This window comes from Pleurodeles waltl, chromosome 1_2 (genome assembly GCF_031143425.1).
Source record: "Pleurodeles waltl isolate 20211129_DDA chromosome 1_2, aPleWal1.hap1.20221129, whole genome shotgun sequence".
In the NCBI taxonomy this organism is placed as follows: Eukaryota; Metazoa; Chordata; class Amphibia; order Caudata; family Salamandridae; genus Pleurodeles; species Pleurodeles waltl.
The window spans coordinates 1,350,442,547-1,350,468,443 of NC_090437.1; the positions used below are offsets into that span (position 1 = coordinate 1,350,442,547).

Sequence of the window (25,897 nt, forward strand, 5' to 3'; positions counted from 1 at the left end):
TCCGACACAGCCCTGCCTACAGAGAAACCACACTCACTGCCACACACGGCTGCCCAGAGTGGAACCACACTAACTGTTACACACTACTGCCTACAGTGGAACCACTCTCACTGCTACACACTGTTACCCACAGTAGGGAACCACACTCACTGCCACACACTGCAACCCACAGTGGAACCACACTCACTGCTACACCCTGCTGCCTACAGAGGAACCACACTCACTGCTACACCCTGCTGCCTACAGAGGAACCACACTCACTGTCACACACTGCTCCCCACAGTCGAACCGCACTCACTGCTATACCCTGCTGCCTACAGAGAAACCACACTCACTGCTACACCCAGCTACCTACTGAGGAACCCCACTCACTGTCACACACTGCTCCTGACAGTGGAACCACACTCACTTCTACACTCTGCCCCCCCAGTGGAACCACACTCACTGCTAAACACCGCTGCCTAGAGTGGAACCACACTCACTGCTGCCTACAGTGGAACCACACTCACTGCTACACACTGAAGCCTACAGTGGAGCCACACTCACTGCTACACACTGCTGCCTACATTGGAATCACACTCACTGCTACACACTGCTCCCCACAGTGGATTCACATTCACTGCTTCATACCGCTGCCTACACTGGAACCACACTGACTGCTACACACTGTTACCTACACTGGAACCACACTCACTGCTCCCCACAGTGCAAACACAGTCACTGCTTTGCACTGCTGGCAAACTGGAACCACACTCACTGCTCCCTGCTGCTCCCCACAGTGGAACCACACTCATTGCTACACACTGTAGTCCACAGTGGACGCACAGTCACTGCTACATACTGCAGCCCACACTGACCCACACTCACTACTACTCACTGCTCCCCACTGTGAAACCACACAAGCTGCTACACACTGATGCCTACACTGAAACTACACTCACTGCTACACACTGTTAGCTACAGTGGAGCCACACTCACTTCTCCCCACATTGGAACCACACTCACTGCTTCACACTGCTGCCAAACTGGAACCACACTCACTGCTACACACTGCTCCCCACAGTGGAACCACACTCACTCCTACACACTGCTGCCGACAGTGGAACCACACTTACTTCTACAAAATGCAACCCACAGTGGAACCACACTCACTACACTGTTGCCCACAGTGGAACCACACTCACTGCCACACACTGCAGCCTACAGTGGAACCACACTCACTGCCACACACTGCAACCCACAATGGAACCACACTCACTGCAGTCCACAGTGCAACCACACTCAGTGTTACACCCTACTGCCTACAGTGGAACCACACTCACTGCTACACCCTGCTGCCGACAGAGGAACCACATTCACTGTCACACACTACTGCCTACAGTGGAACCACATTCAGTGCTACACACTGCTGCCTACAGCGAAACCACAACCACTGCTACACTGCTGCATACAGTGGAACCACAACCACTGCTACACACTGCTGCCTACAGTGGAACCACACCCACTGCTTCACACTGCTGCCTACAGTGGACCCACACTCATTGCTACACACAGTGAAACCACACTCACTGCAGCCCACAGTGAAGCAACACTCTCAGCTACACACTCCAGCCTACGGTGGAACCACACTCAATGCTACATACTGAAGCCCACGGTGAAACTATACTCACACGTGACTACCACGACACCTCACTTCCACACACTGACAATAACAGTTACAGTCCTTCCAACACAGGGTTTTAACTTGTGCAATGACTTGATCCCATCTGACACTGTCTATGACCTCCACAAATCATTCAAGGTTAGTCCTACGTGGACATTACCTACGTCATTCACCTACAGTGAGGAATAAACTGCAGCCAATCAACCAATGCAGCATCTTTACATTTTCCCAACTGTGTCCTGCTGCTCGAGGCTGGGTGACTGGGCCTTCTAGGCGCTTGGCACTCCCCAGCTTTTGTTTCATTACTGTTACAAAAACCTGGCTCTTCACGCATAACTTGCGCTGTCTGTTGTGTGCTCTGGCTGTGCCCTGGGCCAGGGGCTTTGTCGGGATGAGTGGCCTCTAGAAATAATACTCTGGACCTCCTGCCTGCAGGAGCCGCCTCTTCTGTAATACAAGGTACCATTAGGGTAGAAGTAATGTCACTACTCATGCCTCCTACCTTCCGGTGCGTGCAGGTGGGTGCAGTTCATGTAACCCACAATCTTCTGCTCGGCAGTGGCCCCGATAAGAACCTGAAAAACACAGTGGAGAAGGGTAAGAGACCTCCTTGGTGGGGCACAGCCCTGGCTGCTACCTAAGAGGAAGTGCCCGCAGGGATGTCAATCAGGAAGGTGCGGGGCTTACCTTTCAATTCAGTCATTCATTTTCAACAAAATGTGCATCCTTTCCGAGCGCAACGAGTCTGTGTAGGAAAGTACCTTCTTGCCTGGCATGTCACCGCCATTTTTACATATATGTCAGTTTGTTTTTGCCTGTCTCACTGGGATCCTGGTAGCCAGGACCCCAGTGCTCATAGTTGTGGCCTGAATGTGTGTTCCCTGTGTGGAGCCTAACTGTATCACTGAGGACCGGCAACCATAACCTCAGTGTTTATGCTCTCTCTGCTTTACAATTGTCACTGCAGGCTAGTGGCTATCTTCACCAATTTTAATTGGCACACTGGAACATCCTTTTAATCCCCTAGTATATGGTACCTAGGTACCCAGTGTAGGAAAGTACCATCTTGCCTGGCATGTTACCCCCATTTTTCACTGTATATATGTTGTTTTAGTTGCATGTGTCACTGTGACCCTGTTCACCAGGGCCCCAGTGCTCATAAGTGTGCCTGAATGTGTTACCTGTGTAGTGACTAACTGTCTCACTGAGGCTCTGCTAATCAGAACCTCAGTGGTTATGCTCTCTCATTTCTTTCTAAATTGTCACTAACAGGCTAGTGACCAATTTTACCAAGTTACATTGGCTTACTGGAACACCCTTATAATTCCCTAGTATATGGTACTGAGGTACCCAGGGTATTGGGGTTCCAGGAGATCCCTATTGTGAGAAAGTAGCCTCTTTCTAGCCTTGTTACCCCCACTTTTGGCCTGTTTGTGAGTGTATGTCAGGGTGTTTTCACTGTCTCACTGGGATCCTGCTAGCCAGGGCCCAGTGCTCATAGTGAAAACCCTATGTTTTCAGTATGTTTGTTATGTGTCACTGGGACCCTGCTAGTCAGGACCCCAGTGCTCATAAGTTTGTGGCCTATATGTATGTGTTCCCTGTGTGGTGCCTAACTGTCTCACTGAGGCTCTGCTAACCAGAACCTCAGTGGTTATGCTCTCTCATTTCTTTCAAATTGTCACTGACAGGCTAGTGACCAATTTTACCAATTTACATTGGCTTACTGGAACACCCTTATAATTCCCTAGTATATGGTACTGAGGTACCCAGGGTATTGGGGTTCCAGGAGATCCCTATGGGCTGCAGCATTTCTTTTGCCACCCATAGGGAGCTCTGACAATTCTTACACAGGCCTGCCACTGCAGCCTGAGTGAAATAACGTCCACGTTATTTCACAGCCATTTTACACTGCACTTAGGTAACTTATAAGTCACCTATATGTCTAACCTTTACCTGGTAAAGGGTAGGTGCAAAGTTACTTAGTGTGAGGGCACCCTGGCACTAGCCAAGGTGCCCCCACATTGTTCAGAGCCAATTCCCTGAACTTTGTGAGCGCGGTGACACCATTACACGCGTGCACTACATATAGGTCACTACCTATATGTAGCTTCACAATGGTAACTCCGAATATGGCCATGTAACATGTCTATGATCATGGAATTGCCCACTCTATACCATCCTGGCATAGTTGGCACAATCCCATGATCCCAGTGGTCTGTAGCACAGACCCTGGTACTGCCAAACTGCCCTTCCTGGGGTTTCACTGCAGCTGCTGCCAACCCCTCAGACAGGCATCTGCCCTCCTGGGGTCCAGCCAGGCCTGGCCCAGGATGGCAGAACAAAGGACTTCCTCTGAGAGAGGGTGTTACACCCTCTCCCTTTGGAAAATGGTGTGAAGGCAGGGGAGGAGTAGCCTCCCCCAGCCTCTGGAAATGCTTTGTTGGGCACAGATGTGCCCAATTCTGCATAAGCCAGTCTACACCGGTTCAGGGGACCCCTTAGCCCTGCTCTGGCGCGAAACTGGACAAAGGAAAGGGGAGTGACCACTCCCCTGACCTGCACCTCCCCTGGGAGGTGTCCAGAGCTCCTCCAGTGTGCTCCAGACCTCTGCCATCTTGGAAACAGAGGTGCTGCTGGCACACTGGACTGCTCTGAGTGGCCAGTGCCTCCAGGTGACGTCAGAGACTCCTTCTGATAGGCTCCTTCAGGTGTTAGTAGCCTATCCTCTCTCCTAGGTAGCCAAACCCTCTTTTCTGGCTATTTAGGGTCTCGGTCTCTGGGGAAACTTTAGATAACGAATGCAAGAGCTCATCCGAGTTCCTCTGCATCTCTCTCTTCACCTTCTGCCAAGGAATCGACTGCTGACCGCGCTGGAAGCCTGCAAACCTGCAACATAGTAGCAAAGACGACTACTGCAACTCTGTAACGCTGATCCTGCCGCCTTCTCGACTGTTTTCCTGCTTCTGCATGCTGTGGGGGTAGTCTGCCTCCTCTCTGCACCAGAAGCTCCGAAGAAATCTCCCGTGGGTCGACGGAATCTTCCCCCTGCAACCGCAGGCACCAAAAAGCTGCATTACCGGTCCCTTGGGTCTCCTCTCAGCACGACGAGCGAGGTCCCTCGAATCCAGCGACTCTGTCCAAGTGACCCCCACAGTCCAGTGACTCTTCAGTCCAAGTTTGGTGGAGGTAAGTCCTTGCCTCACCTCGCTGGGCTGCATTGCTGGGAACCGCGACTTTTGCAGCTACTCCGGCCCCTGTGCACTTCCGGCAGAAATCCTTTGTGCACAGCCAAGCCTGGGTCCACGGCACTCTAACCTGCATTGCACGACTTTCTAAGTTGGTCTCCGGCGACGTGGGACTCCTTTGTGCGACTTCGGGTGAGCACCGTTTCACGCATCCTCGTAGTGCCTGTTTCTGGCACTTCTCCGGGTGCTACCTGCTGCTGAGAGGGCTCTTTGTCTTGCTCGACGTTCCCTCTCTCTCTCCTGGTCCAATTTGCGACCTCCTGGTCCCTCCTGGGCCACAGCAGCGTCCAAAAACGCTAACCGCATGATTTGCAGCTAGCAAGGCTTGTTGGCGTTCTTTCGGCGGGAAACCACTTCTACACGACTTTCCACGGCGAGAGGGATCCGTCCACCAAAGGGGAAGTCTCTAGCTCTTTTCGTTCCTGCAGAAACCTCAGCTTCTTCTGTCCAGTAGAAGCTTCTTTGCATCCACAGCTGGCATTTCCTGGGCATATGCCCATCTCCGAATTGCTTGTGACTTTTGGACTTGGTCCCCTTGTTCCACAGGTACCCTAGATTGGAAATCCACAGTTGTTGCATTGTTGGTTTGTGTCTTTCCTGCATTATTCCTCTAACACGACTTCTTTGTCCTTAGGGGAACTTTGGTGCACTTTGCACTCACTTTTCAGGGTCTTGGGGAGGGTTATTTTTCTAACTCTCACTATTTTCTAATAGTCCCAGCGACCCTCTACAAGGTCACATAGGTTTGGGGTCCATTCGTGGTTCGCATTCCACTTTTGGAGTATATGGTTTGTGTTGCCCCTATCCCTATGTTTCCCCATTGCATCCTATTGTAACTATACATTGTTTGCACTGTTTTCTAAGACTATACTGCATATTTTTGCTATTGTGTATATATATCTTGTGTATATTTCCTATCCTCTCACTGAGGGTACACTCTAAGATACTTTGGCATATTGTCATAAAAATAAAGTACCTTTATTTTTAGTATAACTGTGTATTGTGTTTTCTTATGATATTGTGCATATGACACTAAGTGGTACTGTAGTAGCTTCACACGTCTCCTAGTTCAGCCTAAGCTGCTCTGCTAAGCTACCATTATCTATCAGCCTAAGCTGCTAGACATCCTATACACTAATAAGGGATAACTGGGCCTGGTGCAAGGTGCAAGTACCCCTTGGTACTCACTACAAGCCAGTCCAGCCTCCTACAGTTAGTCACTACACAGGTAACACATTCAGGCACACTTATGAGCACTGGGGCCCTGGGTTACCAGGGTCCCAGTGACACATACAACTAAAACAACATATATACAGTGAAAAATGGGGGTAACATGCCAGGCAAGATGGTACTTTCCTACACAACCCCCCCCCCCCAAACGAAGGACAATAAGACTAGCCATGACCTGATGAGTCTTCATTGTCTAAGTGGAAATATCTGGAGAGTCCATCTGCATTGGAGTGGCTACTCCCAGGTCTATGTTCCACTGTATAGTCCATTCCCTGTAGGGATATGGACCACCTCAACAATTTAGGATTTTCACCTTTCATTTGTTTTAGCCAAAGTAGAGGTTTGTGGTCTGTCTGAACAATGAAGTGAGTGCCAAACAGGTATGGCTTCAACTTCTTCAGTGCCCAGACCACAGCAAAGGCCTCCCTCTCAATGGCAGACCAACGCTTTTCTCTAGGGGTCAACCTCCTACTAATAAAAGCAACAGGTTGATCCTGGCCCTCAGAATTAAGTTGTGATAGGACTGCCCCTACTCCTAATTCAGATGCATCAGTTTGGACATAGAATTTTTTAGAGTAACAATGGCTTTTCAGGACAGGTGCAGAGCACATGGCCTGCTTCAACTCCTCAAAAGCTTTCTGACAGTTTGCTGTCCATAATACCTTTTTAGGCATTTTCTTGGATGTGAGGTCATTAAGAGGGGCTGCAATGGAGCCATAGTTCTTAATGAACCTCCTGTAATACCCAGTGAGGCCTAGGAAGGCTCTCACCTGAGTCTGAGTGGTAGGGGGAATCCAATCAATAATTGTTTGGATTTTCCCCTGTAGTGGTGCAATCTGTTCCCCACCAACAAGGTGTCCCAGATAAACCACCTTACCGTGCCCTATCTGGCACTTTGAAGCCTTGATAGTGAGGCCTGCCTTTTGCAGGGCCTCTAAAACTTTCCATAGGTGGACCAGGTGATCATCCCAGCTGGAGCTAAAGACAGCTATATCGTCCAAATATGCTGCACTGAAAGCTTCCAGCCCTTGCAGGACTGTGTTCACCAACCTCTGAAAAGTGGCAGGTGCATTTTTCAAACCAAAAGGCATTACAGTAAACTGGTAATGTCCTCCAATGGTTGAAAATGCAGTCTTAGGTTTAGCATCTTCTGACAATTTGATCTGCCAATACCCTGCAGTCAAGTCAAAAGTGCTTAGATACTTGGCAGATGCCAGTGTATCTATGAGCTCATCTGCCCTGGGTATAGGGTGAGCATCAGTTTTGGTTACCAAGTTGTAGGAGGCTGGACTGGCTTGTAGTGAGTACCAAGGGGTACTTGCACCTTGCACCAGGCCCAGTTATCCCTTATTAGTGTATAGGGTGTCTAGCAGCTTAGGCTGATAGATAATGGTAGCTTAGCAGAGCAGCTCAGGCTGAACTAGGAGACGTGTGAAGCTACTACAGTACCACTTAGTGTCATATGCACAATATCATAAGAAAACACAATACACAGTTATACTAAAAATAAAGGTACTTTATTTTTATGACAATATGCCAAAGTATCTTAGAGTGTACCCTCAGTGAGAGGATAGGAAATATACACAAGATATATATACACAATAGCACAAATATGCAGTATAGTCTTAGAAAACAGTGCAAACCATGTATAGTTACAATAGGATGCAATGGGGAAACATAGGGATAGGGGCAACACAAACCATATACTCCAAAAGTGGAATGTGAACCACAAATGGACCCCAAACCTATGTGACCTTGTAGAGGGTCGCTGGGACTATTAGAAAATAGTGAGAGTTAGAAAAATAACCCTCCCCAAGACCCTGAAAAGTGAGTGCAAAGTGCACTAAAGTTCCCCTAAGGACAAAATAGTCGTGTTAGAGGGAAAATGCAAGGAAAACACAAATCAGCAATGCAACAGCGATGGATTCCTGACTGAGGGTACCTGTGGAACAAGGGGACCAAGTCCAAAAGTCACAAGCAACTCGGAGATGGGCAGATGCCCAAGAAATGCCAGCGGTTGGTGCAAAGAAGCTCTTACTAGGCTGAAGAACTGTGAATACTGCAGGAACGACAAGGGCTAGAGACTTCCCCTTTGGAGGATGGATCCCCCACGCCTTGGAGAGTCGTGCAGAAGTGTTTTCCCGCCGGATGGACAACAACAAGCCTTGCTACACGCAAATCGTGCGTTTGGCGTTTTTGGACGCTGCTGGGGCCCAGGAGGGACCAGGAGGTCACAAATTGGACCTGCAGAGAGAGGGGACGTCGAGCAAGACAAAGAGCCCTCACTGAAGCAGGTAGCACCCGGAGAAGTGCCAGAAACAGGCACTACGAGGATGCGTGAAACGGTGCTCGCCGAAGTTGCACAAAGGAGTCCCACGTCGCCGGAGACCAACTTAGAAAGTCGTGCAATGCAGGTTAGAGTGCCGTGGACCCAGGCTTGGCTGTGCACGAAGGATTTCCGCCGGAAGTGCACAGGGGCCGGAGTAGCTTGCAAAGTCGCGGTTCCCAGCAATGCAGCCCAGCGAGGTGAGGCAAGGACTTACCTCCACCAAACTTGGGCTGAAGAGTCACTGGACTGTGGGGGTCACTTGGACGGTGTCGCTGGATTCGAGGGACCTCGCTCGTCGTGCTGAGAGGAGACCCAAGGGACCGGTAATGCAGCTTTTTGGTGCCTGCGGTTGCAGGGGGAAGATTTCGTCGACCCACGGGAGATTTCTTCGGAGCTTCTGGTGCAGAGAGGAGGCAGACTACCCCCACAGCATGCACAAGCAGGAAAACAGTCGAGAAGGCGGCAGGATCAGCGTTACAGAGTTGCAGTAGTCGTCTTTGCTACTATGTTGCAGGTTTGCAGGCTTCCAGCGCGGTCAGCGGTCGATTCCTTATCAGAAGGTGAAGAGGGAGATGCAGAGGAACTCGGCTGAGCTCATGCATTCGTTATCTAAAGTTTCCCCAGAGACAGAGACCCTAAATAGCCAGAAAAGAGGGTTTGGCTACCTAGGAGAGAGGAAAGGCTACTAACACCTGAAGGAGCCTATCAGCAGGAGTCTCTGACGTCACCTGGTGGCACTGGCCACTCAGAGCAGTCCAGTGTGCCAGCAGCACCTCTGTTTCCAAGATGGCAGAGGTCTGGAGCACACTGGAGGAGCTCTGGACACCTCCCAGGGGAGGTGCAGGTCAGGGGAGTGGTCACTCCCCTTTCCTTTGTCCAGTTTCGCGCCAGAGCAGGGGCTAAGGGGTCCCTGAACCGGTGTAGACTGGCTTATGCAGAATTGGGCACCTCTGTGCCCAACAAAGCATTTCCAGAGGCTGGGGGAGGCTACTCCTCCCCTGCCTTCACACCATTTTCCAAAGGGAGAGGGTGTCACACCCTCTCTCAGAGGAAGTTCTTTGTTCTGCCATCCTGGGCCAGGCCTGGCTGGACCCCAGGAGGGCAGCTGCCTGTCTGAGGGGTTGGCAGCAGCAGCAGCTACAGTGAAACCCCAGGAAGGGCAGTTTGGCAGTACCAGGGTCTGTGCTACAGACCACTGGGATCATGGGATTGTGCCAACTATGCCAGGATGGCATAGAGGGGGCAATTCCATGATCATAGACATGTTACATGGCCATATTCGGAGTTACCATGGTGAAGCTACATATAGGTAGTGACCTATATGTAGTGCACGCGTGTAATGGTGTCCCCGCACTCACAAAGTTCAGTGAATTGGCTCTGAACAATGTGGGGGCACCTTGGCTAGTGCCAGGGTGCCCACACACTAAGTAACTTTGCACCTAACCTTTACCAGGTAAAGGTTAGACATATAGGTGACTTATAAGTTACTTAAGTGCAGTGTAAAATGGCTGTGAAATAACGTGGACGTTATTTCACTCAGGCTGCAGTGGCAGGCCTGTGTAAGAATTGTCAGAGCTCCCTATGGGTGGCAAAAGAAATGCTGCAGCCCATAGGGATCTCCTGGAACCCCAATACCCTGGGTACCTCAGTACCATATACTAGGGAATTATAAGGGTGTTCCAGTAAGCCAATGTAAATTGGTAAAAATGGTCACTAGCCTGTTAGTGACAATTTGAAAGTAATGAGAGAGCATAACCACTGAGGTTCTGGTTAGCAGAGCCTCAGTGAGACAGTTAGGCACCACACAGGGAACACATACATGCACACCTATGAGCACTGGGGTCCTGTGTGACAGGGTCCCAGTGCTTCCAATGTAGGAGGCTGGACTGGCTTGTAGTGAGTACCAAGGGGTACTTGCACCTTGCACCAGGCCCAGTTATCCCTTATTAGTGTATAGGGTGTCTAGCAGCTTAGGCTGATAGATAATGGTAGCTTAGCAGAGCAGCTCAGGCTGAACTAGGAGACGTGTGAAGCTACTACAGTACCACTTAGTGTCATATGCACAATATCATAAGAAAACACAATACACAGTTATACTAAAAATAAAGGTACTTTATTTTTATGACAATATGCCAAAGTATCTTAGAGTGTACCCTCAGTGAGAGGATAGGAAATATACACAAGATATATATACACAATAGCACAAATATGCAGTATAGTCTTAGAAAACAGTGCAAACCATGTATAGTTACAATAGGATGCAATGGGGAAACATAGGGATAGGGGCAACACAAACCATATACTCCAAAAGTGGAATGTGAACCACGAATGGACCCCAAACCTATGTGACCTTGTAGAGGGTCGCTGGGACTATTAGAAAATAGTGAGAGTTAGAAAAATAACCCTCCCCAAGACCCTGAAAAGTGAGTGCAAAGTGCACTAAAGTTCCCCTAAGGACAAAATAGTCGTGTTAGAGGGAAAATGCAAGGAAAACACAAATCAGCAATGCAACAGCGATGGATTCCTGACTGAGGGTACCTGTGGAACAAGGGGACCAAGTCCAAAAGTCACAAGCAACTCGGAGATGGGCAGATGCCCAAGAAATGCCAGCGGTTGGTGCAAAAAGCTCTTACTAGGCTGAAGAACTGTGAATACTGCAGGAACGACAAGGGCTAGAGACTTCCCCTTTGGAGGATGGATCCCCCACGCCTTGGAGAGTCGTGCAGAAGTGTTTTCCCGCCGGATGGACGCCAACAAGCCTTGCTACACGCAAATCGTGCGTTTGGCGTTTTTGGACGCTGCTGGGGCCCAGGAGGGACCAGGAGGTCACAAATTGGACCTGCAGAGAGAGGGGACGTCGAGCAAGACAAAGAGCCCTCACTGAAGCAGGTAGCACCCGGAGAAGTGCCAGAAACAGGCACTACGAGGATGCATGAAACGGGGCTCGCCGAAGTTGCACAAAGGAGTCCCACGTCGCCGGAGACCAACTTAGAAAGTCGTGCAATGCAGGTTAGAGTGCCGTGGACCCAGGCTTGGCTGTGCACGAAGGATTTCCGCCGGAAGTGCACAGGGGCCGGAGTAGCTTGCAAAGTCGCGGTTCCCAGCAATGCAGCCCAGCGAGGTGAGGCAAGGACTTACCTCCACCAAACTTGGGCTGAAGAGTCACTGGACTGTGGGGGTCACTTGGACGGTGTCGCTGGATTCGAGAGACCTCGCTCGTCGTGCTGAGAGGAGACCCAAGGGACCGGTAATGCAGCTTTTTGGTGCCTGCGGTTGCAGGGGGAAGATTCCGTCGACCCACGGGAGATTTCTTCGGAGCTTCTGGTGCAGAGAGGAGGCAGACTACCCCCACAGCATGCACAAGCAGGAAAACAGTCGAGAAGGCGGCAGGATCAGCGTTACAGAGTTGCAGTAGTCGTCTTTGCTACTATGTTGCAGGTTTGCAGGCTTCCAGCGCGGTCAGCGGTCGATTCCTTATCAGAAGGTGAAGAGGGAGATGCAGAGGAACTCGGCTGAGCTCATGCATTCGTTATCTAAAGTTTCCCCAGAGACAGAGACCCTAAATAGCCAGAAAAGAGGTTTTGGCTACCTAGGAGAGAGGAAAGGCTACTAACACCTGAAGGAGCCTATCAGCAGGAGTCTCTGACGTCACCTGGTGGCACTGGCCACTCAGAGCAGTCCAGTGTGCCAGCAGCACCTCTGTTTCCAAGATGGCAGAGGTCTGGAGCACACTGGAGGAGCTCTGGACACCTCCCAGGGGAGGTGCAGGTCAGGGGAGTGGTCACTCCCCTTTCCTTTGTCCAGTTTCGCGCCAGAGCAGGGGCTAAGGGGTCCCTGAACCGGTGTAGACTGGCTTATGCAGAATTGGGCACCTCTGTGCCCAACAAAGCATTTCCAGAGGCTGGGGGAGGCTACTCCTCCCCTGCCTTCACACCATTTTCCAAAGGGAGAGGGTGTCACACCCTCTCTCAGAGGAAGTTCTTTGTTCTGCCATCCTGGGCCAGGCCTGGCTGGACCCCAGGAGGGCAGCTGCCTGTCTGAGGGGTTGGCAGCAGCAGCAGCTACAGTGAAACCCCAGGAAGGGCAGTTTGGCAGTACCAGGGTCTGTGCTACAGACCACTGGGATCATGGGATTGTGCCAACTATGCCAGGATGGCATAGAGGGGGCAATTCCATGATCATAGACATATTACATGGCCATATTCGGAGTTACCATGGTGAAGCTACATATAGGTAGTGACCTATATGTAGTGCACGCGTGTAATGGTGTCCCCGCACTCACAAAGTTCAGTGAATTGGCTCTGAACAATGTGGGGGCACCTTGGCTAGTGCCAGGGTGCCCACACACTAAGTAACTTTGCACCTAACCTTTACCAGGTAAAGGTTAGACATATAGGTGACTTATAAGTTACTTAAGTGCAGTGTAAAATGGCTGTGAAATAACGTGGACGTTATTTCACTCAGGCTGCAGTGGCAGGCCTGTGTAAGAATTGTCAGAGCTCCCTATGGGTGGCAAAAGAAATGCTGCAGCCCATAGGGATCTCCTGGAACCCCAATACCCTGGGTACCTCAGTACCATATACTAGGGAATTATAAGGGTGTTCCAGTAAGCCAATGTAAATTGGTAAAAATGGTCACTAGCCTGTTAGTGACAATTTGAAAGTAATGAGAGAGCATAACCACTGAGGTTCTGGTTAGCAGAGCCTCAGTGAGACAGTTAGGCACCACACAGGGAACACATACATGCACACCTATGAGCACTGGGGTCCTGTGTGACAGGGTCCCAGTGACACATACATATAGGCCTCAACCTTATGAGCACTGGGGTCCTGACTAGCAGGATCCCAGTGACACATAACAAACATACTGAAAACATAGTGTTTTCACTATGAGCACTGAGGCCTGGCTATCAGGATCCCAGTGAGACAGTGAAAACAGTGACAACCACCCTGACATACACTCACAAACAGGCCAAAAGTGGGGGTAACAAGGCTAGAAAGAGGCTACCTTCTCACACAAGTTGAGACCTCTATAGTCTACACAAAACCGCATTTCCTTCTTTCCATCTTTGGAATGGGGTTTTGGTACCAGTACCACAGGAGAAGCCCATGGACTGTCAGAGTGCTCAACCACTCCTAGTTCTAACATTTTCTGGACCTCTTGCTTTATGCAGTCCCTGACATGGTCAGGCTGCCTATAGATCTTACTTTTGACAGGCAAGCTGTCTCCAGTATCTATAGTGTGCTCACACCAAGAAGTGGTACCTGGCACAGTAGAGAAGAGTTCAGAGAATTGATCTAGGAGATATATGCAATTATCTTTCTGCTCAGCAGTAAGACAATCAGCCAAAACTACACCTTCCACAAGAGCATTTTGTTCTGTGGAAGAGAAGAGATCAGGTAGAGGATCACTGTCTTCTTCCTGTCCCTCATCAGTTGCCATGAGCAGGGTGAGATCAGCCCTGTCATAGTAGGGTTTCAGGCGGTTGACATGGAGCACCCTAAGGGAACTCCTGGCAGTGCCTAAGTCAACTAAATAGGTGACTTCTCCCTTCTTTTCAACAATTGTGTGGGGTCCACTCCATTTATCTTGGAGTGCTCTTGGGGCCACAGGCTCCAAGACCCACACTTTCTGCCCTGGTTGGTACTGAACCAAAACAGCCTTCTGATCATTCCATTGCTTCTGGAGCTCTTGGCTGGTCTGAAGGTTTTTACTGGCCTTTTTCATGTACTCAGCCATCCTTGATCTGAGGCCAAGTACATAATCCACAATATCCTGCTTAGGAGCTTTTAAAGGTTGTTCCCAACCCTCCTTTACAAGTGTGAGTGGACCCCTAACAGGGTGTCCAAAAAGAAGTTTAAAGGGGCTGAAGCCCCCTCCTTTCTGGGGTACCTCCCTGTAGGCAAAAAGGAGGCATGGTAGAAGGATATCCCATCTCCTGCGGAGTTTTTCAGGGAGACCCATAATCATGCCTTTGAGAGTTTTGTTAAATCTCTCCACCAGTCCATTTGTTTGTGGATGATAGGGTGTTGTGAACTTGTACGTTACACCACACTCCTTCCACATGGCCTTTAAGTATGCAGACATGAAATTGCTTCCCCTGTCTGATACTACTTCCTTTGGGAAGCCCACCCTTGAAAATATTCCCAGGAGGGCCTTTGCCACTGCAGGTGCTGTAGTGGTCCTTAAAGGAATAGCTTCAGGATATCTTGTGGCATGGTCCACTACCACTAAGATGAATCTATTGCCTGAAGCAGTAGGAGGGTCAAGGGGGCCAACTATGTCAACCCCTACCCTTTCAAAGGGAACCCCAACCACAGGCAGTGGAATAAGGGGTGCCTTTGGGGTGCCACCTGTTTTGCCACTGGCTTGACAGGTTTCACAGGACTTACAAAATTCCTTTGTGTCCTCAGACATTCTAGGCCAATGAAACAGGGGAACAAGCCTGTCCCAAGTTTTCATTTGTCCTAGATGCCCAGCTAGGGGAATGTCATGTGCCAGGGTTAGGAGGAACTTTCTGTACTCCTGAGGAATCACTAATCTCCTGGCAACTCCAGGTTTAGGATCCCTATGCTCAGTGTACAAGAGGTTGTCCTCCCAGTAAACTCTGTGAGAGTCACTGACATCCCCATTAGCCTGTTTGACAGCTTGCTGTCTGAGACCCTCTAATGTGGGACAGGTTTGCTGTGCCACACTCAGCTCCTCTCTGGCAGGCCCCCCTTCACCCAAAAGCTCAGCAGTGTCTGCTTCCAGCTCCTCTGGTGTAGGTTCTGCACAGGGAGGGAATTCTTCTTCCTCAGAAGTAGAATCCACTGTAGAGGGAGGGATAGTAGGAAGTGGTTTGCTTCTACTAGCCCTAGCTTTAGGGAGCACTTGGTCCATTGTTCCAGGATCCAAGCTTCCCTGTCCTTTTTGCCTTTTGGCCTGAGCCCTTGTCAAAGCAAAAATATGCCCTGGGATGCCCAGCATTGCTGCATGGGCCTCCAACTCCACATCTGACCAAGCTGATGTCTCCAAATCATTCCCTAATAGACAGTCTACAGGTAAATCTGAAGCTACCACAACTTTCTTTGGACCAGTAACCCCCCCCCAGTTGAGATTTACAACAGCCATGGGGTGGCTTTGTGTTATGTTGTGAGCATCGGTTACTTGGTACTGGTGACCAAGTAGGTGTTGTTCAGGGTGGACCAGTTTCTCTATGACCATAGTCACACTGGCACCAGTGTCCCTGTAGGCCTGAACCTCAACACCATTTATTAGGGGTAGCTGCTTGTACTTATCCATATTAAGGGGACAAGCAACTAAGGTGGCTAAATCAATAGCCCCCTCAGAGACTAACACAGCCTCTGTGGCCTCCCTAACAAGGCCAACCCCAACTAAGTTACCAATAGTGAGCCCAGCTACTCCCTTGGATTGGCTATTAGTAGGTTTGCTCCCACCACCACTGCTATTAGTAGGGACACTAGGTGTAGCAGTAGGGGTTGTAGTGGTAGGAGGCTTGGTGCCTTTCTTTGGACAACTGGGATCTGTTGTCCAATGGCCTTTTATTTTACATAAATAGCACCATGGTTTCTTTTCCTTGTTTTGATTAGAAGAGGATTTGGGCCCACCACCCCCACCAGAATGTTTTTGTGGGCCTGATGAAGACTCATTTTTAGATTTGTCCCCACCCTTGTCAGAAGACTTACCATCCTTCTTCTTGTTGCCATCTTTGTCACCCCCTGTATGAACTTTTCTGTTCACCCTTGTTCTGACCCATTTGTCTGCCTTAATTCCCAATTCTTGGGGAGAGGTCAGATCAGAGTCCACCAAGTACTGGTGCAACAAATCAGACACACAATTATTAAGAATATGCTCTCTCAGGATCAAGTTATACAGGCTGTCATAATCAGTAACTTTACTGCCATGTAACCACCCCTCCAAGGCCTTCACTCAATGGTCAATGAAATCAACCCAGTCTTGTGAAGACTCCTTTTTGGTCTCTCTGAACTTTATCCTGTAGTGTTCAGTGGTTAAGCCATAACCGTCCAGGAGTGCATTCTTAAGAACTTTGTAATCATTAGCTTCATTTTCTTTTACAGTAAGGAGCCTATCCCTACCTTTTCCACTAAATGATAGCCATAGGATAGCAGCCCACTGCCTTTGAGGGACATCCTGTACAGCACAGGCCCTCTCAAGTGCAGCAAACCACTTGTTAATGTCATCCCCCTCCTTATAAGGGGGAACTATCTTGTGCAGATTCCTGGAATCATGCTCTTTTGCAGGATGACTATGGGGAATACTGCTGCTGCCACCATGGGTTTCTAAACCCAGTTTCTGTCTCTCCTTCTCTACTTCTAAAGTCTGTCTATCCAAATCCAGCTGTTGCTTCTTGAGCTTCAGTCTGGTTTGTTCCACTCTCAATCTATTGAGCTCCCTTTCTAACAATCTGTCATCAGGGTGGGTGGGAGGGACATGCCTTGAAACAGAAGTATGGTGAGAATGGACAGAAGGAGACCTGTCCCTTACAGAGGCCACCCTAACAGCTTGGCTAACAGAAACATTACTACCAGTATGGTGAGAATAAAAGCTTTTGCTATGATGTGAGACAACACTATTTGTATGGTGAGGCTCTCCATCATTACCAACTATGCTAGACTGTCTAGTAATGGGCAGGCTAGGAAGTTTCTTTCCTGAATCTTTTCCTGGGGGAGTCCCTGGATCAGATTGGGAACCATTAGCTACTTTTTCAACAGATGGGGCACTTCTTGCCTTATCTTGTTCTCTAAGCATGTTAAGTAACAATTCCAAGGAAGGATTCTTCCCTACACTCAAACCTCTCTCTATGCAGAGACTCCTTGCTCCTTTCCAGCTAAGGTGGTCATATGCAAGTTTGGACAGATCAACATTTTGGCCTGTGCCAGACATTTTTAGAGAGAGTTAAAGTGATAGAAAAAGATAAAAAGTTTGTCAGAGCTTTTAGAAAGACAGAAAAAAGCTTTTAAAACTTTTTAGAAAGTTAGAAGTACTTTTCAGCACTTAGAAAAGAGTGAAAAGAGGAAATGCAAAACTTTTTGGCTATGTGTATATACACTGACCTTGTTTTGTATATTTTTCTCTTATGAAAAGTACAATGACAAGAGTGGTAAGTAGTCTCAAAGCACTTATCCCACCGCTGCACAACCAATGTAGGAGGCTGGACTGGCTTGTAGTGAGTACCAAGGGGTACTTGCACCTTGCACCAGGCCCAGTTATCCCTTATTAGTGTATAGGGTGTCTAGCAGCTTAGGCTGATAGATAATGGTAGCTTAGCAGAGCAGCTTAGGCTGAACTAGGAGACGTGTGAAGCTACTACAGTACCACCTAGTGTCATATGCACAATATCATAAGGGAACACAATACACAGTTATACTAAAAATAAAGGTACTTTATTTTTATGACAATATGCCAAAGTATCTTAGAGTGTACCCTCAGTGAGAGGATAGGAAATATACACAAGATATATATACACAATAGCAAAAATATGCAGTATAGTCTTAGAAAACAGTGCAAACAATGTATAGTTACAATAGGATGCAATGGGGAAACACAGGGATGGGGCAACACAAACCATATACTCCAAAAGTGGAATGCGAACCACGAATGGACCCCAAACCTATGTGACCTTGTAGAGGGTCGCTGGGACTATTAGAAAATAGTGAGAGTTAGAAAAATAACCCTCCCCAAGACCCTGAAAAGTGAGTGCAAAGTGCACCAAAGTTCCCCTATGGACAAAGAAGTCGTGTTAGAGGAATAATGCAGGAAAGACACAAACCAACAATGCAACAACTGTGGATTTCCAATCTAGGGTACCTGTGGAACAAGGGGACCAAGTCCAAAAGTCACAAGCAAGTCGGAGATGGGCATATGCCCAGGAAATGCCAGCTGTGGATGCAAAGAAGCTTCTACTGGACAGAAGAAGCTGAGGCTTCTGCAGGAACGAAAAGGGCTAGAGACTTCCCCTTTGGTGGACGGATCCCTCTCGCCGTGGAGAGTCGTGCAGAAGTGTTTTCCCGCCGAAAGAACGCCAACAAGCCTTGCTAGCTGCAAATCGTGCGGTTAGCGTTTTTGGACGCTGCTGTGGCCCAGGAGGGACCAGGAGGTCGCAAATTGGACCAGGAGAGAGAGGGGACGTCGAGCAAGACAAGGAGCCCTCTCAGTAGCAGGTAGCACCCGGAGAAGTGCCAGAAACAGGCACTACGAGGATGCGTGAAACGGTGCTCACCCGAAGTCGCACAAAGGAGTCCCACGTCGCCGGAGACCAACTTAGAAAGTCGTGCAATGCAGGTTAGAGTGCCGTGGACCCAGGCTTGGCTGTGCACAAAGGATTTCCGCCTGAAGTGCACAGGGGCCGGAGTAGCTGCAAAAGTCGCGGTTCCCAGCAATGCAGTCTAGCGAGGTGAGGCAAGGACTTACCTCCACCAAACTTGGACTGAAGAGTCACTGGACTGTGGGGGCCACTTGGACACAGTTGCTGGATTCGAGGGACCTCGCTCGTCGTGCTGAGAGGAGACCCAAGGGACCGGTAATGCAGCTTTTTGGTGCCTGCGGTTGCAGGGGGAAGATTCCGTCGACCCACGGGAGATTTCTTCGGAGCTTCTACTGCAGAGAGGAGGCAAACTACCCCCACAGCATGCACCACCAGGAAAACAGTCGAGAAGGCGGCAGGATCAGCGTTACAGAGTTGCAGTAGTCGTCTTTGCTACTTTGTTGCAGTGTTGCAGGCTTCCAGCGCGGTCAGCAGTCGATTCCTTGGCAGAAGGTGAAGAGAGAGATGCAGAGGAACTCTGATGAGCTCTTGCATTCGTTATCTAAAGTTTCCCCAGAGACAGAGACCCTAAATAGCCAGAAAAGAGGGTTTGGCTACCTAGGAGAGAGGATAGGCTACTAACACCTGAAGGAGCCTATGAGAAGGAGTCTCTGACGTCACCTGGTGGCACTGGCCACTCAGAGCAGTCCAGTGTGCCAGCAGCACCTCTGTTTCCAAGATGGCAGAGGTCTGGAGCACACTGGAGGAGCTCTGGACACCTCCCAGGGGAGGTGCAGGTCAGGGGAGTGGTCACTCCCCTTTCCTTTGTCCAGTTTCGCGCCAGAGCAGGGGCTAAGGGGTCCCTGAACCGGTGTAGACTGGCTTATGCAGTATTGGGCACATCTGTGCCCAAGAAAGCATTTCCAGAGGCTGGGGGAGGCTACGCCTCCCCTGCCTTCACACCATTTTCCAAAGGGTGAGGGTGTAACACCCTCTCTCAGAGGAAGTCCTTTGTTCTGCCATCCTGGGACAAGCCTGGCTTGACCCCAGGGGGGCAGAACCCTGTCTGAGGGGTTGGCAGCAGCAGCAGCTGCAGTGAAACCCCAGAAAAGGCAGTTTGGCAGTACCAGGGTCTGTGCTACATACCACTGGGATCATCGAATTGTGCCAACAATGCCAGGATGGCATAGAGGGGGCAATTCCATGATCTTAGACTGTTACATGGCCATATTCGGAGTTACCATTGTGAAGCTACATATAGATATTGACCTATATGTAGTGCACGCGTGTAATGGTGTCCCCGCACTCACAAAGTTCAGGGAATTGGCTCTGAACATTGTGGGGGCACCTTGGCTAGTGCCAGGGTGCCCTCACACTAAGTAACTTTGCACCCAACCTTCAACAGGTGAAGGTTAGAGATATAGGTGACTTATAAGTTACTTAAGGGCAGTGGTAAATGGCTGTGAAATAACGTGGATGTTATTTCACTCAGGCTGCACTGGCAGGCCTGTGTAAGAATTTTCAGATCTCCCTATGGCAAAAGAAATGCTGCAGCCCATAGGGATCTCCTGGAACCCCAATACACTGGGTACCTCAGTACCATATACTAGGGAATTATAAGGGTGTTCCAGTAAGCCAATGTGAATTGGTGAAATTGGTCACTAGCCTGTTAGTGACAATTTGGAAAGCAGAGAGAGCATAACCACTGAGGTTCTGGTTAGCCTCAGTGAGACAGTTAGGCATCACACAGGGAACACATACATATAGGTCACAAACTTATGAGCACTGGGGTCCTGACTAGCAGGGTCCCAGTGACACATAACAAACATACTGAAAACATAGGATTTTCACTATGAGCACTGGGCCCTGGCTAGCAGGATCCCAGCGAGACAGTGAAAACACCCTGACATACACTCACAAACAGGCCAAAAGTGGGGGTAACAAGGCTAGAAAGAGGCTACTTTCTCACACCCCTCCAAGGCATTTTCAGGGAACTCCTCAGAGTCTGACTGGGAGGCCTTCCCATTTTCCTCTCTTTCCTGAGATGGGCGAGACTGGTTTTGGTCATCCTGTAAGAGCAGGTTAAAGAGAAACTCTTTTGTTGGATTATTACCTATGCTTAAACACCTATCCAGGCAGAGACCCCTCAAACTTTTGTAGTTTAAACTCTCATAAATTGCCTGAACAACTTTGGGAGTGACCGCTACTAAAGACATGATAGAAAAAGGTTTAAGGATAGTGAGAGAAAAAGTTTCAGAACTTTTGAAAGTACAGAGAAAAAACTTTCTCAAACTTTTGGAAAACTTTAAAAAGTCTTCAGAACTTTTCAGAAACTTAGTAGTAAGTTTTAGAATAGAAAAGTAAACTGTTTTGGTTCAATGTACATATACTGAACTATTTGGTGTATGATCTTCTTATGAAAAGCACCAAATGGCAAAGTGGTAAAGCAGTTGCAAGTACTTATCCCACCGCTGCACCACCAATGTAGGAGGCTGGCCGTCTTATAGTGGGTACCTTGCGGGTACTTACACCCTGTGCCAGGTCCAGTTATCCCTTATTAGTAGAATAGAGGTGTTTCTAGCAGCTTAGGCTGATAGAAGGTAGCTATGGCAAAGCAGCTTAGGCTGAACTAGGAGACATGCACAGCTCCTACTATACCACTTATATCATATAGCACAATATCATAAGAAAACACAATACACAGAGTTACTAGAAATAAAGGTACTTTATTTTTATGACAATATGCCAAAAGTATCTCAGAGGATACCCTCACTTAGGAGGTAAGTAATATACACAAGTTATATGTACACAAACCCAAAACAGGTAAGTAACAGTAAAAGTAATGCAAACAGTGTAGGATTACAATAGGATGCAATAGGTAGACATAGGCCTAGGGGCAACACAAACCATATACTCCAAAAGTGGAATGCGAATCACGAATGGACCCCAGGCCTATGGGAAGTTGTAGAGGGTCGCTGGGACTGTGAGAAAACAGTAAGGGTGTCCAAAATACCCCACCCCAAGACCCTGAAAAGTAGGAGTAAATTTACCCTACTACCCGAGAAAGACAGAATAGTCGTGATAGGGGATTCTGCAAGAACCAGGAGCACCAGCAAAACACTGAAGACGGATTCCTAGACCTGAGGACCTGTAAAGGAAGGGGACCAAGTCCAAGAGTCACGAAAGTGTCCGGGGGGGCAGGAGCCCACTAAACCCCGGATGAAGGTGCAAAAAGGGCTGCCTCCGGGTGGAAGAAGCTGAAGATTCTGCAACAACGAAAAGGGCTAGGAACTTCTTCTTTGGATGGAAGATGTCCCACGGCGTGCTGAAGGTTGAAGAAGTGTTTCCAGGCAGAAATACCGCAAATAAGCCTTTCTAGCTGCAAGAGTCGTGGCTGAGGATTTTGGGTGCTGCTGGGAACCAGCAAGGACCCGGATGTCGCCCCTTGCAGGAGGAGACAGAGGGGGCGCTCAGCAACTCAGAGAGCCCCTGCAGAAGCAGGCAGCACCCGCAGAAGTACCGGAACAGGCACTTAGAACATCTGAGGACAGCAGTTGACTCAGAGTCACAAAGGAGGGTCCCACAACGTGAGAGTCCAACTCAGCGAGTTGGGCAATGTAGGACGGAGTGCTGGCGACCCAGACTAGGCTGTGCACAAAGGAATCCTTGGAAGAGTGCACAGAAGCCAGAGCAGCTGCAAATCACGCAGCACACAGGTTTCCTGTCTGGCGTGGGGAGGCAAGGACTTACCTCCACCAAATTTGGACAGAAGGGCCACTGGACTGTGGGAGACACTTGAACCCACCTCCTGTGTTCCAGGGACCACGCTTGCCAGGATGAGAGGGGACCCAGAGGACTGATGATGCAGAAGTTTGGTGCCTGCGTTGGCAGGGGGAAGATTCCGTCGACCCACGGGAGATTTCTTCTTGGCTTCAAGTGCAGGGTGAAGGCAGACAGCCCTAAGAGCATGCACCCACCAGGAAACAGTTGAGAAAGCCGGCAGGATGAGGCGCTACAATGTTGCTGGTAGTCTTCTTGCTACTTTGTTGCGGACTTGCAGGCGTCCTGGAGCAGTCAGCGGTCGATCCTTGGCAGAAGTCGAAGAGGGAAGTGCAGAGAAACTCTGGTGAGCTCTTGCATTCGTTATCTGAAGAATAGCCCAGAGGAAAGACCCTAAATAGCCAAAAAAGGAGGCTTGGCTACTGAAAGAGGTAAGCACCTATCAGAAGGAGCCTCTGACGTCACCTGATGGCACTGGCCACTCAGAGCAGTCCAGTGTGCCAGCAACACCTCTGTTTCCAAGATGGCAGAGGTCTGGGACACACTGGAGGGGCTCTGGGCACCTCTCCTGGGAGGTGCAGGTCAGGGGAGTAGTCACTCCCCTTTCCTTTGTCCAGTTTCGCGCCAGAGCAGGGCTGTGCGATCCCTGAACCGGTGTAGACTGGCTTATGAGGAGACGGGCACAATCTGTGCCCATCAAAGCATTTCCAGAGGCTGGGGGAGGCTACTCCTCCCCAGCCCTTCACACCTATTTCCAAAGGGAGAGGATGTAACACCCTCTCTCAGAGGAAATCCTTTGTTCTGCCTTCCTGGGACTGGGCTGCCCAGGCCCCAGGGGGCAGAAACCTGTCTGAGGGGTTGGCAGCAGCAGCAGCTGCAGTGGAGGCCCCGGAAAGGAAGTTTGGCAGTACCCGGGTTCTGTGCTAGAGACCGAGGGATGCATGGAATTGTCCCCCCAATACCAGAATGGTATTGGGGTGACAATTCCATGATCCTAGACATGTTACATGGCCATGTTCGAAGTTACCATTGTGACGCTACATATAGGTAGTGACCTACATGTATTGGACGCGTTTAATGGAGTCAGCGCACTCACAAAGTCCGGGGAATTTGCCCTGAACGATGTGGGGGCACCTGGAGATCCCTATGGGCTGCAGCATTTCTTGTGCCACCCATAGGGAGATCTGACAATTCTTACACAGGCCTGCCAGTACATCCTGAGTGAAATAACGTCCACATTATTTCACAGCCATTTACCACTGCACTTAAGTAACTTATAAGTCACCTATATGTCTAACCTTTACCTGGTAAAGGTTGGGTGCTAAGTTACTTAGTGTGTGGGCACCCTGGCACTAGCCAAGGTGCTCCCACATTGTTCAGGGCAAATTCCCCGGACTTTGTGAGTGCGGGGACACCATTAAACGCATGCACTATACATATGTCATGACATATGTATAGCGTCACAATGGTAACTCCGAACATGGCCATGTAACATGTCTAGGATCATGGAATTGTCACCCCAATGCCATTCTGGCATTGGGGAGACAATTCCATGATCCCCAGAGTCTCTAGCTCAGACCCGGGTACTGCCAAACTACCTTTCCCGGGGTTTCACTGCAGCTGCTGCCAACCCCTCAGACAGGTGTTACACCCTCTCCCTTTGGAAAAGGGTGTCAGGGCTGGGGAGGAGTAGCCTCCCCCAACCTCTGGAAATGCTTTGATGGGCACAGATGGTGCCCATCTCTGTATAAGCCAGTCTGCACCGGTTCAGGGATCCCTCAGCCCTGCTCTGGTGCGAAACTGGACAAAGGAAAGGGGAGTGACCACTCCCCTGACCTGCACCTCCCCTGGGAGGTGCCCAGAGCTCCTCCAGTGTGCTCCAGACCTCTGCCATCTTGGAAACAGAGGTGCTGCTGGCACACTGGACTGCTCTGAGTGGCCAATGCCAGCAGGTGACGTCAGAGACTCCTTCTGATAGGCTCTTCCAGGTGTTGCTAGCCTATCCTCCCTCCTAAGTAGCCAAACCTCCTTTTCTGGCTATTTAGGGTCTCTGCTTTGGGGAATTCTTTTGATAACGAATGCAAGAGCTCATCAGAGTTCCTCTGCATCTCTCTCTTCACCTTCTGCCAAGGAATCGACTGCTGACTGCGCTGGAAGCCTGCAAAACTGCAACAAAGTAGCAAAGACGACTACTGCGACTTTGTAACGCTGATCCTGCCGCCTTCTCGACTGTTTTCCTGGTGGTGCATGCTGTGGGGGTAGTCTGCCTCCTCTCTGCACTAGAAGCTCCGAAGAAATCTCCCGCGGGTCTATGGAATCTTCCCCCTGCAACCGCAGGCACCAAAGAACTGCATCACTGGTCCTCTGGGTCTCCTCTCAGCATGACGAGCGAGGTCCCTTGAACTCAGCAACTCTGTCCAAGTGACTCCCACAGTCCAGTGACTCTTCAGTCCAAGTTTGGTGGAGATAAGTCCTTGCCTTCCCACGCTAGACTGCATTGCTGGGAACCGCGTGTTTTGCAGCTACTCCGGCTCCTGTGCACTCTTCCAGGATTTCCTTTGTGCACAGCCAAGCCTGGGTCCCTGGCACTCTAACCTGCAGTGCACAACCTCCTGAGTTGTCCTCCGGCTTCGTGGGACTCTCCTTTGTGACTTCGGGTGAGCTCCGCTTCACTCCACTTCGTAGTGCCTGTTCCGGCACTTCTGCAGGTGCTGCTTGCTTCTGAGTGGGCTCTTTGTCTTGCTGGACGCCCTCTCTGTCTCCTCACGCAATTGGTGAAATACTGGTCCCTCCTGGGCCACAGCAGCATCCAAAAACCATAACCGCGACCTTTGCAGCTAGCAAGGCTTGTTGGTGGTCTTTCTGCACGAAAACACCTCTACACGGCTCTTCACGACGTGGGACATTTATCCTCCAAAGGGGAAGTTTCTAGCCCTTGTCGTTCTTGCAGAATCCACAGCTTCTACCATCCGGTGGCAGCTTCTTTGCACCCACAGCTGGCATTTCCTGGGCATCTGCCCACTCCCGACTTGATCGTGACTTTTGGACTTGGTCCCCTTGTTCCACAGGTACTCTCGTCTGGAAATCCATCGTTGTTGCATTGCTGGTGTTGGTCTTTCCTGCAGAATTCCCCTATCACGACTTCTGTGCTCTTTGGGGAACTTAGGTGCACTTTGCACCCACTTTTCAGGGTCTTGGGGTGGGCTATTTTTCTAACCCTCACTGTTTTCTCTCAGTCCCGGCGACCCTCTACAAGGTCACATAGGTTTGGGGTCCATTCGTGGTTCGCATTCCACTTTTGGAGTATATGGTTTGTGTTGCCCCTATCCCTATGTGTCCCCATTGCATCCTATTGTAACTATACCTTGTTTGCACTGTTT

At 49.7% G+C, this 25,897-nt stretch overlaps 1 protein-coding gene across 1 annotated transcript in view; it reads right to left on the reverse strand.

The window, feature by feature from the left end:
* Positions 1-25,897, reverse strand: part of LOC138252759 (sphingomyelin phosphodiesterase 5-like) — a 192,215-nt gene that overhangs the window by 92,314 nt on the left and 74,004 nt on the right. The window contains exon 3 of the mRNA XM_069205765.1: positions 2,166-2,238. Coding sequence (XP_069061866.1) covers positions 2,166-2,238 — 73 coding nt within the window. The remainder of the gene's footprint in view (positions 1-2,165; positions 2,239-25,897) is intronic.